Raw genomic sequence first — 19,428 nt, forward strand, 5'->3', positions numbered from 1 at the left:
TAATGGCAATGATTGTGTAGCCACCATGTATATTACAGGTTTTTGCAATTGAATTCGGCGACTTTGCAATTGAATTCGTCCCGTTTGCAATTGAGTTCGTCGCTTTTGCAATTGAATTCGTCCCGTTTGCAATTGAATTCGTCGGTTTTGCAATTGAATTCGTCCCGTTTGCAATTGAATTCGTCGCTTTTGCAATTGAATTCGTCGCTTTTGCAGTTAAATTCGTCCAATAACAAGAATGGCAGCTGGAGCAAACATGAAAACATGATGTAGCAGCTGCTACAAGAACTTGTTCAAGTACAACAGTAGTAAACAACTCTTTATAAGGCAATAATTCTTCCTCTACAGCCTCTCCAACAACATTCCAAACTCTACTACGCCATTCGCGATGGGTGTGGTCACTCGCGAGCAAGCTAATTAATTTGTCAGACAGCTATCAACTTCGCGTACTACCAGCTCCAATTACCTTCTAGTGTCTCAAGTGTAACTCTCCAAGGCATAAATAGTTCATCTCTTAATGAACGGGTTGGTTTCTTGGAGCCGTTTTGTTTATGACGAATTGTAATGCAAACGCGACGAATTCTATTGCAAAACCGACTAATTCAACTGCAAAAGCGACGAATTCAATTGCAAACGGGACGAATTCAATTGCAATACCGACGAATTCAATTGCAAAAACCTGTAACAAGTATAATAATGACTAAGTAAATATTGTACATAATTATACAACACTTGAAAGAAGGTTTCCACTAGTACTACAGCTAAGTGACTGTTCTATTAGAGTAGTTGATATTTACCAGACTGCTTAGAGTATGATTTTCATTCAGAATAGTATTGTGTAACCAAATCTGCAAGAACCCCACATGTTAGTGTATTTACATTTAATTCCATTTTTCTTTACCTAAAGGAATGGTCAACTGAAATTTCAGCTTTGGAAGCCAAGAAATTTTGAAGTTAACAGTCCTACAAAGTGTTAAAGACAAAAATCTATTTTAGTAAACCTCATTACTACCACATGGTACAAAATTTTGGTAGGAGGACTTAGATATTTTTTTTTTTGTATCATATGCAGCATCAGTAATGTACTATCCCTCAGTTAACTAGTTTATAGACTACTCATAAGTCACAAATCCCATAAAGGCTGTTTCCGTATAGTAATTATGTACATGAAAGAAAATGATTCATTCAATTCTCAAATACACAGAAATACATTTGTCCAATCAGTACATTAGTGACCACACCCACCTCTACAGGAGAGTAGGATCTGGTGATATTGGTCAGTATTGGACACTGATGTGTTTAAAATACATTAAGCCAATCAGAATGTCTAAGGAATACATCATCTACTACATGTGGTAATGGAGAACTAATAAATTGACAGATGATCCAAAAAATCCTAACCAATATCACCAGACCCTATACCCTGGTGTGGTGTGGGTGTGAGTAGTCTGTGGGTAAATAGGAGAACATGTTGTAACACCTCCTGAATTAAACACATTTAAATTACACATCCAAATAGGGTAGTACACATACCTTATTAAGGTGAAGACTGATTTAATCACTTGACAACCACAACAAATCCCTCATGTAGACGTCACTACACTGGGTGGATCACATGATCCGGACACTGGTGATTTATAAAGTTCACACATTGTCAAGTTACACATTTTGATTACTTTATTCTGTACACACAGTACAATCTGATTGGCTAAGTCCCCAATGACATCATTTCAGATGATCTTCATTGTACACATCTCCACCTGTATAGAAAAGACACTTGTATGGCAGCTCTTCATTACCAACACTTACTGGTCACTTCCTGGTAACAGTGGTTGTGTGGTTGTCATGGCTACATAGTAACAACACAAAACAACCACACCATCACCCCTCACACACTAATATGTACAGTTACGTAGAATATTATCATATTGTGTAAACAATTAGTAACCATGGTAATAATAGATTACATTATACAAACACACAAAATAACAATTTAACTGATAACTTGTAGTCTCTTGTTGTGAAACTCCACAACATAAATACTCCCACTACTGTTCATGGCTATACCATTGATAGTATCAAATTCTCTTTGTTGAGGTCCCTTCTTTCCAAAATGTTCTATCATTTGATGGGTGGGGCTCCATACACCAATTTTATTCCTATCACCATAACTAGCTATGATGTGACCATCAGGGCTAACAGTAATGGCACGTGGTCTATCACATGTTATCCTACTAATAAAACTGCCAGTATGACTGAAGAGACTAATATGATTACCATCAAAGTCACTAACTAACACTCTATTGTCAGTATCAATTGCTATTCTAACAGGATTCTGAAATTGTCCAGGGTTGGACCCTTTACTGCCAAATGTAAATGCAAATTTATCATCTTGTTGGAACACCTGGACCCTGTGATTCCACCCATCTACAACATACAACATTTTATTACTACTGAAGACTAGTCCCCTAGGAGCACTAAACTGGCCAGTGTTGTTCCCTCTATTGTTGCCAATTATTGATAAGAGTTTTCCTTGTAGGGAATACTTCTTCACTTGATGACTACTACAGTCACTAATAGCTATGATGTCATCCTTACTGACTGCTACACCATTAGCATAGCCCAATCTGTTGTCACCACTTCCTTGTCTAATCACTGCTAATAAGGCAAAGTTACAGTCCAGCACAATTACACACTTGTTAGTATCATCACCAACGATGACTTCATTATTAACTCCTATAGCAACATCATGGACTTTACCAAACTTGTTCCCACCATAATGAGTGATCACTTGGCAGTGTCCTTCTCTCATCTTGCTGTAGTCTCTCAGTACAACTGATATCCTACAGTAACATGACAGGATCACATGATCTACTGTACATTAATAATACTGGTGACATCACTTCCTGGAAATGAGATAACATTATAGTGGAAAGTTTGAATGATAATCACTTGTATGTTTTGTATGTATGACACATTGTATGGGAAAATAATACATGTATAGCTATTGTATAGTAGTGTGACTGTATAGACTGACTGTGTAGTAGTGTTAATATGTATAGTCATTGTGTAACATTAGTATACACTAACTGAATAAGTATAATACAATCACACCTCACATGTTATCCACAAAACACTCTAATAGAACACACACTATTCCTCACTTGTGAGGACTGCCTGGGATGTGTTGTCCATCAATTACAATTGATATTATGTGATCTCCAGGTGTCCTGGGAGTGAAGGATACTGTGTAGTTTCCACCACTAACATCCTTGACTGGTCCCACTACTATGGCTTCTCCAGTTTTGGTGGTCACGGATACATTTACCTCACTATTCTTATCATCAACAATGTCACCATTGACATCTCTAAGTGTTACCATTAGTGACGTCTCTTTGGTCATTATTGTCATTGCTGTAGGGAAGGTCATTTCACACTTGCTGGGGTCCAGAGGTAGAAATCCTCCCAACTTGGTCACCTCCTCACAAAGACGTTCCACTTCTTCATACTCAACTTCTCTTTGTTCCTTCATTACTGGTTCCAGTCTTGATCTCTTCTTCATTAACATCAGGTGATCTTGTCGTCGCTCCAGTATCTTCCTCCTCCTAACCAGTTCAGTGGTAGTCACTTTGTTCTCTCTTGTCTTCTTCAATAGCTCCAGACAATTCTGTAGTTGTGTCCATAGTAACAACAACCTCTCCAGCTGTAGCTAATATTAAAACAAGAACAACGAGACACATCATTACCACTACCAATCCCAGGAAGAACTACTTTGTAGCATAATATTACTGATGTTAGCATTGTTGGTTTAGCTTTGACTGTCAATTTCAAGCCAGTTTCAAACCTTTAAGTCAGTAAAACAGATAATGTGTTTGCTTTTAATTTCTCTAATAGAGAATGCTAAATGGTAGGTGGGAGGGGCTCACCTATTACACAAAATCATGTGAATTGGTTTGGTATGTAAACCTGTATGGGGTTATAAATAAACTTATAATTAAAAGACCTTGCATGACAACAACACATGTTATTTGCAGTAATTAATATCTAATCCAAAACAGCCAAGCTGTAAAAAAAGAGTGCAGCCCTGAGAAAAAGGCTATGGTGAAAAAAGATGTGAAATCCAAGGTGGCGGCCAAGAAATGGCTGTGATGGTAGGTTAATGGTAAAAATTTTAATAACGACAATTCAGGTGAATTTGGTGCTGCTTGGTCAATTGGCCCAAAATTCACCTGAATTGTTGTTATTAAAATTTTTACCATTAACCTACCATCACAGCCATTTCTTGGCCGCCACCTTGGATTTCACATCTTTTTTCACCATGGCCTTTCTCAGGGCTGCACTTTTTTTACAGCTTGGCTGTTTTGGATTAGATTTCACTTCTTTTTGTATTTGTATACACCAAAGCCGGCCTATGGCCGGCTTTAGGGCTTTTAACCTATCATTTATTCTTTACTACAGGAAGAAGAGAAGATGAAGCAGGGTGATTTCTTTGTAGCTGACCCCTCTGCAAGGTGATCCTTCTAGCTGATCTCTCTACCGGATGACTTGTTTCTAGCTGAACTCTCTACAGGGTGATTTGTTTGTAGCTGAACTGCTGAACTCTCTACAATGTAACTTCTTCTAGCTGAACTCTCTACGGGTGGCTTGTTTCTAGCTGAACTCTCTACAGGGTGATTTGTTTGCAGCTGAACTGCTGAACTCTCTACAATGTAACTTCTTCTAGCTGAACTCTCTACGGGTGGCTTGTTTCTAGCTGAACTCTCTACAGGGTGATTTGTTTGTAGCTGAACTCTCTACAAAGTAACTTCTTCTAGCTGATCTTTCTACAGGGTGATTTGTTTGTAGCTGAATTCTCTACAGGGCAATTTGTTTGCAGCTGAACTCTCTACATAGTAGTTTCTTTGTAGCTGAACTATCTACAATGTAACTTCTTCTAGCTGAACTCTCTACGGGTGGCTTGTTTCTAGCTGATCTCTCTACAGGGTGACTTGTTTGTAGCTGAACTCTCTACATGGTAGTTTCTTTGTAGCTGAACTCTCTACAATGTAACTTCTTCTAGCTGAACTCTCTACGGGTGGCTTGTTTCTAGCTGATCTCTCTACAGGGTGACTTGTTTCTAGCTGAACTCTCTACAGGGTGATTAGTTTGTAGCTGAACTCTCTACAAGGTAACTTCTTCTAGCTGATCTTTCTACAGGGTAATTTGTTTGTAGCTGAATTCTCTACAGGGCGATTTGTTTGCAGCTAAACTCTCTACATGGTAGTTTCTTTGTAGCTGAACTCTCTACAATGTAACTTCTTCTAGCTGAACTCTCTACAGGATGATTTGTTTCTAGCTGATCTCTGTACAGTGTGGCTTGTTCCTAGCTGAACTCCCTACAGGTGATTTGTTTGCAGCTGAGCTCTCTTACATGGTGGTTTCTTAGTAGCTGAACTCTCTACAAGGTGACTTCTTCTAGCTGATCTATCTACAGGATGACTTGTTTCTAATTGAACTCTCTACAGTGTGATCTGTTCATAGCGGAACTTTCTACTGGGTGATTTGTTTGCAGCTAAACTCTTTGCATGATTGTTTCTTTGTAACTGAACTCTCTACAAGGTAACTTCTTCTAGCTGATCTCTCTACAGGATGACTTGTTTCTAACTGAACTCTCTACAGTGTGATCTGTTCATAGCGGAACTTTCTACTGGGTGATTTGTTTGCAGCTAAACTCTTTGCATGATTGTTTCTTTGTAACTGAACTCTCTACAAGGTAACTTTCTAGCTGATCTCTCTACAGGGCAATTTGTTTGTAGCTGAATTCCCTACAGAATAACTTGCAATGTAATATAACTGAGTAAATTATAAATGCAGCTGAATGCTTTATTAGGGTGACTGTTCTATTAGAGTATCTCGATCTCACATTTGCTGCACGTAGTTGCCTTTCGAATCATAACTCAGTGATTTGTACTTCGATTCTTCTGTACTACTGCAACAACTTTCTATGATGATTATTCCAGTTACATACTGATTTTCAGCTTGTTGCTCTAAGCGGTTTGCCTGGTAGACACGAAAACTAATAGTTTTTTTATTCATAAAAATCGATCGCGTAATTTTGACACAGGTTGGGTTTTGTGTCATATCTCCATGGTCTTTATCCCGATTCCTTTCAAACCACAAAAAGGCACTCCTACGATGGTTGCTCCATCTACATATCAATTTTCAACTGATTCCTCCAAGGGGTTTACCCTGTAGGTGTGACAGACCTTCGACCTCATTTTACGCAAATAATCGGTCATAACTCCGTGAATGTGCATCGGATTCCTACCAAAGTTGGTATGGAGATCCGCCTTAATGAGCCCTTTAAGTGTGCCAAATGTCAGCCCAATCCAAGCACGCATTCGTGTTTTATGGCGAATTTTGCGAAATGAAGATAACGAAGAAATTAAAACGAAATTTTGTTCGCTCGTATCTCGGAAATGGCTGGAGCAATTTTCTTCAAATTTGGTATGTAGACTCCCCTAACTGGGCGGCACATCTCTAGCAAATTTGGTTCCAATCGGATAAGGGATCACAGAGCTACATAGGTGTGAAAATTGCATTTTTTTTCTTCCTGTTAATATACTCATGGTGCGGTGCGCCGACTTCTTGGGCCACACGACACACTACCTTGTATCTTGATATTATAGTTTAAACATAAAAATGAATTGATTTGATTGGTCGAAATCTTGTGCACGTGATTTTGCTGGTATTTGTTGTCACACAATATCTATTAGAACTGCTGTATTATGTTACTGATACTAACTTTGTGTGGCAGATTAACTACAAAATAATACCTTTAGTGTGTTCTCCCTCTTGTCTGCTCCTTTGGTAATATCTGTTATGACTTGTTCTTCTCGTTCATCGATGATTTTTCTAAGAGCATTAAACACCTCCCTTGTCCTCTCCATGTTGTGCTCCTTTCTGCTCCTAACACGTTGTCTCATTTCCTTCACAACGGACACTGCTCGTTTCGTCTCTTCCAGTAAATCTGTCATGTGACCCATAGCTTCTCCCAGTCTCCTGGTTTCTTCATCAGTCACACTTGTAATGCTAGTACGCTGGTGTGTTGAGTGACCATGGGAGACACAATCTCTACATAACTCAGTTCCACATTGTCTGCAGAACACGTCAAGTTTTCTTCGTGGATGATCAGGACAATATTTAGAAACGGGCGTGGTGGAGGGATACTGCAATAAAGCGGCGCATTCTTCGCTACAGTTAATAGCATCTTGAAGTTGGTCTGGATTATCAAAATGTTCCATCAACACTTGACACTTAGCCACAGAAGACACGGAAGGAAGGAGAGCAGAAGCCATTTTGACGAAACGCACGGCACACCCTTTGAATAAGCAGCTACTAGGCGCGCATAAGAAAAATTGAAGTTAAAGAAGTCCGGTCATCTATGGTCGCAGCAACTGTTGTTGGTCACCAGGTCGTGTTTAATGGAGTACTGATAACGGAATGACAGTTTGTGTGTAAGTTTTTAATGTGTATCTGTACTCATTGCGAGACTGTATGGTATTTATTTATTTTATTTGTGTATATTATATGCTGTGCAAAACCACTTAGTGAATCCACCACACCCGGCTACACCTTTGGTATTTATTTATTTGTTGTGTGTTGTGCAAAAATCTCAGTAAATACATAGATACTATAGCTTAGGCCACTTCAACTTAATTTCATGTTTCTCGGCCCGACCGACTCATTTAATTTCTTGGAATAATGTATATGTTAACTTTTAAAATCATGAGTTTGGCCACATGAGTGGAAGGAAATGGTGTCGATGTATTGCTGGCCTTCCGTATCAGTAAAGCGCGGAGCGAATTTGGTTATTGCAAGAAAAGATTTAGCTATTTTTATTTTTGTTGTAAAATAACTTGGCACATGAAGCTATTTACTTTATGGGTGTGTATATAATACTACATTAAAATATGTATTATTCTTTTGCATGGTTTTATTATACTGTGAGTGACATGTTTAGCTTGATAATAGCTATGTATACTTTTGATTGTGGGTTTTGAACCTTCTGTATCGTCTTGACCCTTGACCCACTGTAAGAGCTATTTTGTGGCCTCGACCATTGACTTAGAGTTTGACCGTGGTCGCAGATCAACCTACACAGCAAGAGCCTGAGTGACACCCCCTTGCCATTCCAGACCCTTTTTCGGAGTAGGTGCTTGTAATTCCAATCGATAAATGCTGTGCAGAGAAAAAACGGTCTGGCCATGCGAGACTAGTATCTGTGCTCATTGCTACTGTATGTGAGACTGTGTTTGTTTTGTTTACTTACAGTATGATTAAACCTGTCCTTTGTACAACCCTGACCCTATACACCACCATAATGTAGAACACTTATGGCAGTCATTTACAGCCTACCAACCTAGGAAATAGTCTGGTAACACCCACCTCTTTGTATTATAGCGGAAGGGTCTGGTGACCATAGTATATGGTACTTGTGCTACTATCAGAGCCAATCAAATCACATTATCCAGTTTAAATAATCATGTGACATAAACCATGTAGTTGTGCCATTAATAACACAATAACCATGATGACCAAATTAGGAAGCAGTGGATAATCCCCAAGTGAGACTCTGAGATGCACACACAGTAAAGACTTTTGTTAAGAAGTATAAACTTTCGTGCTTTCTTTGCCAAGTTACAAACTAAACAAGTAATACTATTATTACTTTGCAGAGGCGGATCCAGGAGCTGGCAAGGGGAGGGCACAAACAGGCTAAGTTGTAGGTGATTGCAGGGAGAGCCAGATTCTCTTGTTAGTTGCTGCATTTTCTGAAGCAGCAAATAATCACCTCTAATAGTGTCTCACTGTTGATTTTTGACATTTTAGCTTTTGCAGATGATTGCGAGGTCTTAAAAGCTGTGTAAAAGGCTATGAATCTCTTAAACAGCAGCAACGTGATAGTTATTTTAGAGGCACTTGGTACGCATGTAGGTGCTGAGGGACAATTTCACAACTAGTTTGACTTTGGTTCACTTCGGTTTCAGTTAAATTTGTAATAAATACTACATATTTTCATTAGTTATAAATTGATCATTCTTGCCCTGACATAAAGTTTAGTATTTTAATCAGAAGTACATGTATGGCTCCTCCACAAAGTGAGAGGGGGGCGTTTGTCCCACATTCCCCATCCTGGATCCGCCATTGCTTTGTGCACACATTTACATTCTGGTCACACAAGTACCATATACTATGGTCACCAGACCCTTACTCTATTTGAAGGGGTGGACTACTTAGGAAACAGATAAACCTTGAGACTTGGTCTTGATGTGTAGAACTGTATCTGTACATTATTGTAGGCAGAGATGACAGGTGGAATAGCTGTCATGTTCAGACACTGGACAAAACACATATAATACACATGCTCATCTTCATATAGACATCAGTATAGTATTGAGAACATGTTTTGTAGTGATAAGCTGCACAAGAAACCTATAGTAACAGTGTAGAAGTCTTTCAAGGTTATTTCTCCAGCTAAAGATATCAGTGTTCTGTGATATAGTGCATTTTGTGTATCACATATCACCATCAATAAACTGTTCGATATATCATGATACCATAATGAAGTGGTCATGGCTAGTTATAACTAGCATATTAGCTAATAGTTGTAACAATGTCCAATTTATCTGTACCTTAAAGAGCCAACACTGATTCTACATTCACTGTGTATACATTTTAAATTTCTTTATTTGGTGATGCTGATAAACTACTGATGTGACAAATAGCTAGTGTGTTCTGATATGATTTTTAGTACGGACAACAGAGTTGCTGTTAAAAAGCACATCTCTACCTGGATACCTGCCTCTATTACACCACCCAGACAATTAGCTACCACATGCAGCTCTTCATACCTAAAGTGTAACAGCTACTGTTTTTAGAAGACCTGGGTAAGAATGTTTAACCATAACAGCAGCACTTATACATGTATATTTATATGGCTTCTCATAACATTGCATGCCACAGGTAAATAGAGAGGCTTTCTATTTGAGTATCTAGATCACTGTTACACATCTCAAAAAGATATCCTTACTTGAACACCATACTGCTATGCTGTAATAGTTGTTGCTCAGTTGTTGCTCCTCAGTTGTCCTCATACAAAAACCACTACTAATGTTTATACATGTTCTTGTATTTCACTCACAGAAACACCACAACAACAACTATGTGGAGTTGGAAGGTTTTGATGACAAGACACTTACAGTCGTGTCAGTACCAGTACCAGAAGTGACTTATTCAGATGTGAAGGTTGGCTTGAGGTAGGTTTCTACTGAGCCCTAATAGACACAATACAAACCCTAGGGGTTAAGTGGATATTTGTTAGATATTCAGATTGTACTTCACGCATAGCTAGGCTTCAAGGGATATATACAATGTGCTTGTTTTGTAAAAATGCTTAGTACAACTCATTGTATCATCAAAAACTAACAATTTGTTCTGACAGTAATATCAGCCACCCAACTGTTCTTACAGGTGCAAATGACAACAACTGATTCTAAGCTTTAAAAACTGTTTATTTTGTTCAGTATCTGTAGTCAGTTACACTAGTTGATGTCACTACTACAGTACTTGCTAGAAGTAATCATAGCACCATCTACCTTCCTTCTTTTGTGCTTTTAAATGATCGTGTGGCTTGAGATGATTGGCTTTAAAGTATACTGTACCAAAACTAGCTCGCCTATTAAAAATGGTAATAAAATCGCACGATAAAGGTTGAACAAACCCCATAATAATATTATAAGGTACTGTGTGATTAGTTGTGGTTGAGGATGGGATGTTAATGGGATGACATAAGAAACCCTATACTCTCTGAAGTGGTAGTTATTAGAGTTAAAGCACCGCCGCGCGTGTGTATGGAAAATACAGTACGAGGGGGTGGGCCGAGAGGCTAATACAGCATGAGACAAAGCTGAGTGCTGTATTTGCCTCGAGACACCCCCCGAGTACTGTATTTTTCGTACACACAAGCAAGGTGGTGCTTTAAGTATTATATTATACTTCCTGGTCATGTCTGGTTTGGAGCGATTTTCTCTAGTATTCAAACCGCTGCAATTTTCGGTGATAAGGATATCAGTAAGTGTTCATATAATCTATTTCTAGTCGTAGAACAAACTAATAGGATTAGTTTGGCTAGTTTTAGTGATTTACAATGTAACTCACATGATCAATCGTGCTGTCTTAGTGGAGTCATGTTTAAAAGCTTCGGGATCAGATGATCAGTAAGTGTTTATACAATCCATTCCTAGGGCGTCTGGATTCAGTGGAATGGAATGGTGGACTGGAATGGAACGGTACTTAGGTAATTTCAATTAGTGGTCACCTCTTTTAAAAGACCACCTTCTAACAAAGACCACCTCTTTACAAAGACCATTTATTTTAGTATCTGAATTGTTGTTTTAGAGCCCTATAAGACAATCTTATTGATGAATTGTGTGCCACATGTTATGTCCCCTAGAAAAGCCAGTGATATCTGATTTATGATACAATACAGTAATAGCTATATACCCCATACAAAAAACAGCTTGGCTATACAAAAAAATATGTGTCCACGAAACTAAAAGCAACTGGCAACTAAAGGAGCTAATATCTAGAAATGAGTGTCAATATATACTGGCAACTAAGTATAATTTACAATAATCTTGGTCCTTTATCATTGACTTGTGCAGTCTGACTTTATTAATTCCCTGTAAATCTAATTGGCTAGTAAATTGGTACCTTTCTCAATAGTCCGGTGTTGTAGAGGAGAAAAAAGGCAGCTAGTTCTAAGTCCTTGAATTAGGTTAGGTAATCCTAAGGCTGCAGCACATGTTGCTGTCAGACCTTCAGTGCTGGTCACTGTAAAGTGTTAATAATAATAAATTACTAGCCAATTAGAGTTACAGGGAATTAATTAGGAATGCAGCAAGTCTGTACGAGTGAACGATGATGGACCAAATTTTTATAAATTATAGCAAGTTATTTGTCAGTATTTCTTGGCCTCACCCAAATAATAGCTCCTTTAGTTGTCAGTTACTTTTAGTTTGATGGGGACGTCACTTTATACAGCCAAACTGTTTTTGCATGGGGTATATTGCTGTATTACAAATCAGATATCACTCTGATTTTCTAGGCATGTGGTGCACAACTGATCAATAAGACCATTCTATGGGGATACACTCTAAAACAACAAGATAGCAGCGCTTTAAATATTAAAGTAAAACGGTCTTTATGAAGAGGTGACCACCAATTGAAATTACCAAAGTACCATTCCAGTCCACCATTCCAGTCCATTCCACCATTCCGTTCCACTAAATCCAGACGCCCACATTCCTAGCTGTAGAACGAACTCGTAGGATTAGTTTAACTGGTTTTAGCGATTTACAGTGTGTTGTTTACGTAACATTCCTTAAATTCTCTGCATAACTGTACTGTATGACTCATACAATACAGTTATGCAGTTGATTAGTACTGTATGGACAATATGATACGCGGCATCGCTTTGATCCTCCCACACAAAGTGCAATATGTACATATAAGGTCATAGAATAATAGTGTTTATACTGTATGTAGTTGTATCACTTATTGGTGTGTAGTGTATGGAACTTGTTAAATGTGTGAGATTTTGAAGATTGGACACATTTACATAATTGAGACACTGTGTTAAGATTTCATGGACATGAACTACATAAGGTCACTATTGATAATTGACTTCAGATCTACTTTGTAGATAGTGTTGTGTCTTGGGAGGGTATGCCCTTAAAGTAGAACCTGTTGTCGTGTAGAGTTTGTGTGCTATTGTTGTGTAGAGTTTGTGTGCTATTGTTGTGTAGAGTTTGTGTACTATTGTTGTGTAGAGTTTGTGTACTATTGTTGTGTAGAGTTTGTGTGCTATTGTTGTGTAGAGTTTGTGTGCTATTGTTGTGTAGAGTTTGTGTACTATTGTTGTGTAGAGTTTGTGTACTATTGTTGTGTAGAGTTTGTGTAGAGTTTGTGTACTATTGTTGTGTTGAGTTTGTGTACTATTGTTGTGTAGAGTTTGTGTAGAGTTTGTGTACTATTGTTGTGTAGAGTTTGTGTACTATTGTTGTGTAGAGTTTGTGTACTATTCAAGTTACTGGACCATGTAGTGTGTATATAATACACAAGTAGAGGAAGGTGAAAAAGTTGGGGGCTCAAAATTATTTGAGCAGACCCTTAAATGGAAGCTGGAGTCTTGTGAATGGTTATAGTGATTACAACAGTGTGCTCAGCCTGTTAGCTCCCCCCCCCAAAAAAAAAAAATGCTATGAGATTGAATTGGGTGGCACTTTTTGCATAAACATTGTCAGTTAAAATCTTTCAGCCATGACATACATACGTGCAATGAATTCTTCCACTATATGCTATAGAGTTGCCAATTTGGAAACCACGACAATGTTTAATCATGTGATACACTAGTGATGTCCAGAATGTGTCATGTAAAATAGTGAGAAAGTTTGTCCATGCAAAGTGAATTAAGTGTAGTAATTGACAAGGTGGTCTTTGTACAGAAATGGTCTATTAACCAGGTGGTCTTTAAGAAGTGGCCACTAAGCGAGGGTTGTACTCTAGGATAAAGTATATGATGATTTGAACATTACCATTTTCTGTTTCCATTTCCACTGTTTCCAATCGCTCATTTTGTGCACGTGTAATTACTGCTAACCGCCTATAAAAAGTAAGTGTTTGGCAGGTGCTGAAACTTGACACCCTCTAGCTATAGATGAAAAGTTCATATGTGATGCTATGCAAGAAAAGATGATATTAGCTTTTTGCAGAGTGGCACAATTGTAGACAGTGTGGCTTTGTTGTGTTTCTTGTGAGTTCTGAACTAATTCACATACTGTATCACTCCTCACAGGTCCCCCAATTTACCAGAGACTGACTTCACTGGTAATATCATGGGACACATTCAGCCATACCTCATGTTGTGATGTGACATACAATGTGACCTTATCTGATGGGACAACAGAACTGGTGGAGGAGAGAACCACTACTAGTAATACTATCAGTTTCACTGATCTTGATAATGATACTCAATATGAAGTGACAGTGTCGGCTATTAACAATGCTGGACCAGCAACTGTTGTTACTACTAATGTAACCACCTTAACTCCTTCAGGTTAGTGGATGTGTGTTAGTCGAGTTGTGATAATATCATGACAATAATGTCTTGTGTTGTGTAGGGCATTATACAACAGTTACACATGCCACATTATGTGAGCCCATGAACAATCAAATATCAAATTACTCACTATAAAACAAGGGATTCTATTATCTAGTAATTGTTTACACAATGACAACCACAAAGCCATTGTATAACTTTGAAGTACAAAATCAGCCTGGGAAAACCCACATGTAAAATTTTACAGTAAACTTATCAGTCTAGTAGTGTTTATGTGTACCAGTAGTGAAGAATAGCTCTGTCGAGTACTGTGAGTTTAAGCACAATAAACATTGCTTACCTGTTGACAGTTGAAGAAATTATCCTCAAGTGTGGTTTTTAGATGTTTGAACAAGTACACATGTACATATGTGCATGAGGCCACTGTACAAAAGTAGCAGTATGCCACTCTAACCTTTATGATCTGTCTCCTTACTGTTTCTCTTGTTAATAGTACCAATATCACTGTGAATATTTTGCTCCAATGTTATTATCGACCATCAAAAAGTGTGTGATGTCATCTTTCCCACAATCATGAGTGAGGGATCAATAATCCCTGTTCCCCTTCACTTTAAGGCATGAAAATAGTAGATCTACTAACACTTTTGACAGACGCTATACAGAGCTCTTATAAAGTTATGCTACAGGTATTTATAATTGATTTTGCCATAACTATTATGGCTGTTGTGACTGTGGTTGGGCAATGCATTAATTAAAGTATCACTACAACAAATTAACAAACAAAACCACAATAAAAGGTTAAAGTCACACACTATTATTATGAGGTCATTTTGTGGTCTGTGGGAGGATATTCCTGTGTCATGACCAACAAATGTTATGTCAAACAGTATGGTAGTACTGTTTTAAGTAGAGATCCCCCCAAAAATGATGCGTGCCGCCTAAAATACCATCTTCAAGAGACACTTTATGCCACGAAAGTCACCTTTATGGAATAATATTAGTCCATCTAAGGCCAATGAAACTTGATTACTCACTCAGATTTTTGAAAACTTGATGCTCTATAATAGTATTTTTTTATTTTATTTTTTTAATTTATTAATGCTTTACAGCACAGGTGCTGAAGGTCTGTAGGGCACCTGGTCCTACAGCCCGCTCAAAGACTTTAGCTACTTAGACTTTAACTACTTAAGGTGTGTTTGAAAAGTTGGAGAAAGGAGAAAAAATCCATGACTGGACCTAGGTGGCCTCGAACCTGCAGCCATCCGATTTACGCTCGAACGCTTACAGGAGTCTACCAGGTGGTCAGGATGTTTTCTCCTTGTTATTTTCATGTAATTATATCCATAGGAATTCTAGAGAGTAACTCATTATCTCTAAGTACCCGAAGTAGAACCAAATTTCGATCTGAAATACCAATAATGAAATTCCATGTGGGTGTATCAAAAGCATGCAAGTGATGACACGAAATTGCTAATCAAGTTCATTGAAATATTACATTCAGTATTAAATATCAGAAAGCACTTAACAGTGACTGGATATAGAAATTTTTTTAAAATCGCCAAAACTTGAAATTTCGTCTGACTGACTGACTGACAGACTCACTCACTCACTCACTCACTCACTCACTCACTCACTCACTCACTCACTCACTCACTCACTCACTCACTCACTCACTCACTCACTCACTCACTCACTCACTCACTCACTCACTCACTCACTCACCAGTCGCAAGCCTAGAGTCCAAATGAAGCAGTGCATGGCCACCATTTTACGCCACAATAATAAACTCACCAATGGGATGTGCCTTTTGGGTTTTTACCACTTTTCGCTGTTTTCTTCTTTCAGATACAGGAAGTGTATTGACCAGACCAAATTTGTTGTCTTCCTTATGGACTTTTTTCTTGTGTCCTTAATTCAGAGAGTTTGTTTAGAAAGACATCAGCTGTGGACAGTGAGACCTTAATTACCCAAACTTTTGATTATCCAAACCCTTTTATAATTATCCAAACGGTAGCAGTGACTGTATTTTGTCAACAAGTGTATGTTCTATTAGAGTAGTTGAACATGGCTCTGTATTTTATCTCAACTAATTCACTTTAATATCTGAACACTTTTTTGTGATATTCACACAGGTATTCAGGTAAAAATAGAGGTTCCACTGTTCCTATAAAATAATTGAGGTGCACTGATATGACATTTAGCTGATATTCCAATAACCGATATAAAACAAGCAGAAGGAAAAATTAGGAATTTTAAGCTGGATTATGGATCAAAAATCAAAACAGCAGGTTACAGATTGAAGAGTAGGGATTAGATGTCCGCCAGAATATTTGCAGGTATAGGCAACCTCCCTTGTTTCACAACTTTTAGCTGTTCCCTTGTTTCCCTGCATTTTTGTTCTTTGATCCCTAATCCAGCTTAAAATTCCTAAATGCGGGCGGAAAGCACGACACAGCCAGAGGGAAGCTGTATTGCGCTATCACAAATTGACACCTTGCATTGTCAGCGAAAAGAACTGGAACACAAAGGAGGACAAAGGTAAGTCCACGATACGTGTATTGTACGTGCTGTGGTTGGTGAAAAAGCACATTTTGGAACGAAGCGACGTCAAACAGTGAAAAAATCAAGCCTGTAGCCTTATCCATTGTTGAGGCTAAAGGCATCAGTTAGTTAGTTAGTTAGTCAGAATTAAATTCTAGTAAATAGAAAATTTTTAAACTTCCGTAGAAACTTGTTGGAAGGGTTTGGGGGTCACTCTGAAGGCATTTTTGAGCTTGGCTATGCCTATCCAATATTGCCAAGCTGTTATGAAGGATATTTGAGGCTGGTTTTAGGGTGATATTTTTTGGGTAAGAAAGCCCAAAACTGCGTGATCCCTAATATACAGTACTACTATACTGTATGATAATATTATCAAGCTGATTAACAAAGCCAATCTGATATGGTAGCATAAACTTTTTCTTCTCACAATTTTCACTCAAAATTCAGCTGTAAAGTGACAGTGTGGGACTTCAATCAATAGTCAACATTACATAAACAGGCACTGCTAGGATATTACTAGAGCACGAGTGCCCATAAATAGATGTTAATGTATATCTGTATCTGCTACTTATTTACACATGTTACTGATCTGATACTGATAGTGTAGTGTAGTGTGTGTGTAGTGTAGTGTGTGTGTAGTGTAGTGTGGTTTGTGTGTGTGTAATGTAGTGTAGTGTGGTTTGTGTGTGTGTAATGTAGTGTAGTGTGGTTTGTGTGTGTGTGTGTGTGTGTGTGGTGTGTGTGTGGTGTGTGTGTGTGTAGTGTGTGTGTAGTGTGTGTGTAGTGTGTGCATGTGTAGTGTATGTGCATGTGTAGTTGGTGTGTGTGTGTTGTGTGTGTGTGTAGAGTTCATGTAACAATACAACACCCCAAACACAAGTACCTTTTGTTGTTACTATATGATCTGATTGTTTAAGGGTGTGGTAGTGTGTTCTGAACTTTAATTGTTAAAGGGAGGGTTGCTATGCAATTGTTTTATACAGAAAGTACAACTACAGGTATTTACTCCCTCTTACAATAGTGTATGTGTTTCAAATATGTATGTAGTTTGGTCTAAACATGCTTCTCTAAGGAAAGTGTTATAAGGGAAATTAACAGCTTGGTATTGTTTCGTTATGAAGAGGAAGATGATCAGTATGATTGAAGGTACTGTGAAAGGCAAGGCACAGAGGGCAAACACTCTTTGAAAACCCCAGAGTTAAGTACTACGGTATAAAATCGTAGCTGTACATTTTACCCCTAGCCTAGTGAGGCAGACAAGTAGGCAGACCAATACTGTATATATACAAATTTTCGAGGTATGTAATTTTTGTGGATCAACAAATTTCACTGGTTTTATTTTTGAGGATTACTCGTTTTCACTGAAGTTATCTATAAAACATAGGTGTACCATTAAATTTAGCAGAAAGTTGAGTTACTACAAAAATTGTGTCCATTGAAAATTTTTATGTATACGATCATCGTGTTCTGGTGATTTTTAAAATGAAAAATATATTTCTGTAGAATTTAATGCTAAAATTGATGCTAGCTGCACCAAGACTGTTCCTTAACTTGAAGTCTTTTAGACCTGAAGTGTTGAAATAAATAACAAACACATGTTTTGCTATGTTGGTAGATTCAGCCTTGTCTCTCCCAAATCACCTACCACTATTACAAGTATCCTTTATAACATTGATGTACATACCTTAGCCCTGGTCTTCTATGATTAACCAACCCATCAGTGTAGGTGTATATTCTATTAGAGTATTTCAATGACACTATGTCATAAAGTGGTCCCATGGAAGAACCACTGACGTGCTACATGGATATTGGTGTGTTTATTCTACCTATTGATAACTCATTGGTGTGACATGTCAGCATTAGTGTCCACACAACACACTACCTTGTGTCTTGATATTGTTGTTGTATGTAATTGTTATATGTATGGATGTTTGTATACTTTGTGGTTTTCTTCCTTTACAGTAAACAAGAAAATTTATGAAGTACTAACCATGGCCACTACCCCATGAACACTACTACTATGTGTAATAAACATTATGCAACACTTTGTAAAGACTGTAACCACATGATGTTGTGTTTAACTAATTCTGTTCTTGTACCACAAAGCTTCCTTGATCATCATTGTGTGGAGTAAAATGACAATGATTAATGACTCTATGAAATATGTTATTGGCTATAAGTGTACTACATGTATGTGTCACCAATATGGAAAAATAGAATAGACAGGTACAATACTTTACTTGATGTCAACTTTTTATTTGAGACCACCAAAATACAGTGACTGGTGTAATTGGAGATTATGGAAATAATCAAAACTTCAGTAAAACTAGTGTGATCTATTAAGAACACCTGACTACATGTCTGTCAAGTGTAATGAGGTCCTACATCACTTCATCAAGATTGGCTCAAGGAATTTGCAGGGTTCAAAATTTATTTTCTGTTACATACACACTGAATATCTAGGGGGTCTGGAGTCATGCTCCTCCTGAAAATTATGTGTACTCACTCAAATTGAATCAGGTAACAAATTTCACTAAGATAATCTTTCAAACTGACATTTAAGCATGTTAGGAATTAATTTGGCTGCTAGTTATGCTTGGCATAGTTTAGGCACCGGCCGATTATGCCGGCATAATTTAAAGCATAATAGGTGGCCAAAAGCATCAAGCATAATGCCAGCATAATAGGGACGATGTTTGAAAAATTAATTAAATGCGCAATACGCG

The 19,428-nt window shown here is 37.9% G+C and overlaps 1 protein-coding gene and 1 long non-coding RNA gene across 2 annotated transcripts; one reads left to right on the forward strand and one right to left on the reverse strand.

The window, feature by feature from the left end:
• Positions 1-1,993: 1,993 nt before the first annotated feature.
• On the reverse strand, positions 1,994-7,337 carry LOC136247167 (tripartite motif-containing protein 2-like). The gene is made up of 3 exons (XM_066038808.1): positions 6,816-7,337; positions 3,165-3,709; positions 1,994-2,843 (listed from the first exon to the last, which is right to left on the reverse strand). Exons 1-3 carry the CDS (start codon positions 7,335-7,337, stop codon positions 1,994-1,996), a joined length of 1,917 nt encoding a protein of 638 aa, XP_065894880.1.
• Positions 7,338-9,616: 2,279 nt separating this feature from the next.
• LOC136266570 (uncharacterized) lies at positions 9,617-18,838 on the forward strand. Its single transcript, XR_010706171.1, has 4 exons — positions 9,617-9,929; positions 10,186-10,298; positions 13,898-14,158; positions 18,665-18,838. It is a non-coding gene; the product is annotated as an uncharacterized lncRNA (long non-coding RNA).
• Positions 18,839-19,428: the final 590 nt, after the last annotated feature.

This window comes from Dysidea avara, chromosome 1 (assembly GCF_963678975.1).
Source record: "Dysidea avara chromosome 1, odDysAvar1.4, whole genome shotgun sequence".
Lineage (NCBI taxonomy): Eukaryota > Metazoa > Porifera > Demospongiae > Dictyoceratida > Dysideidae > Dysidea > Dysidea avara.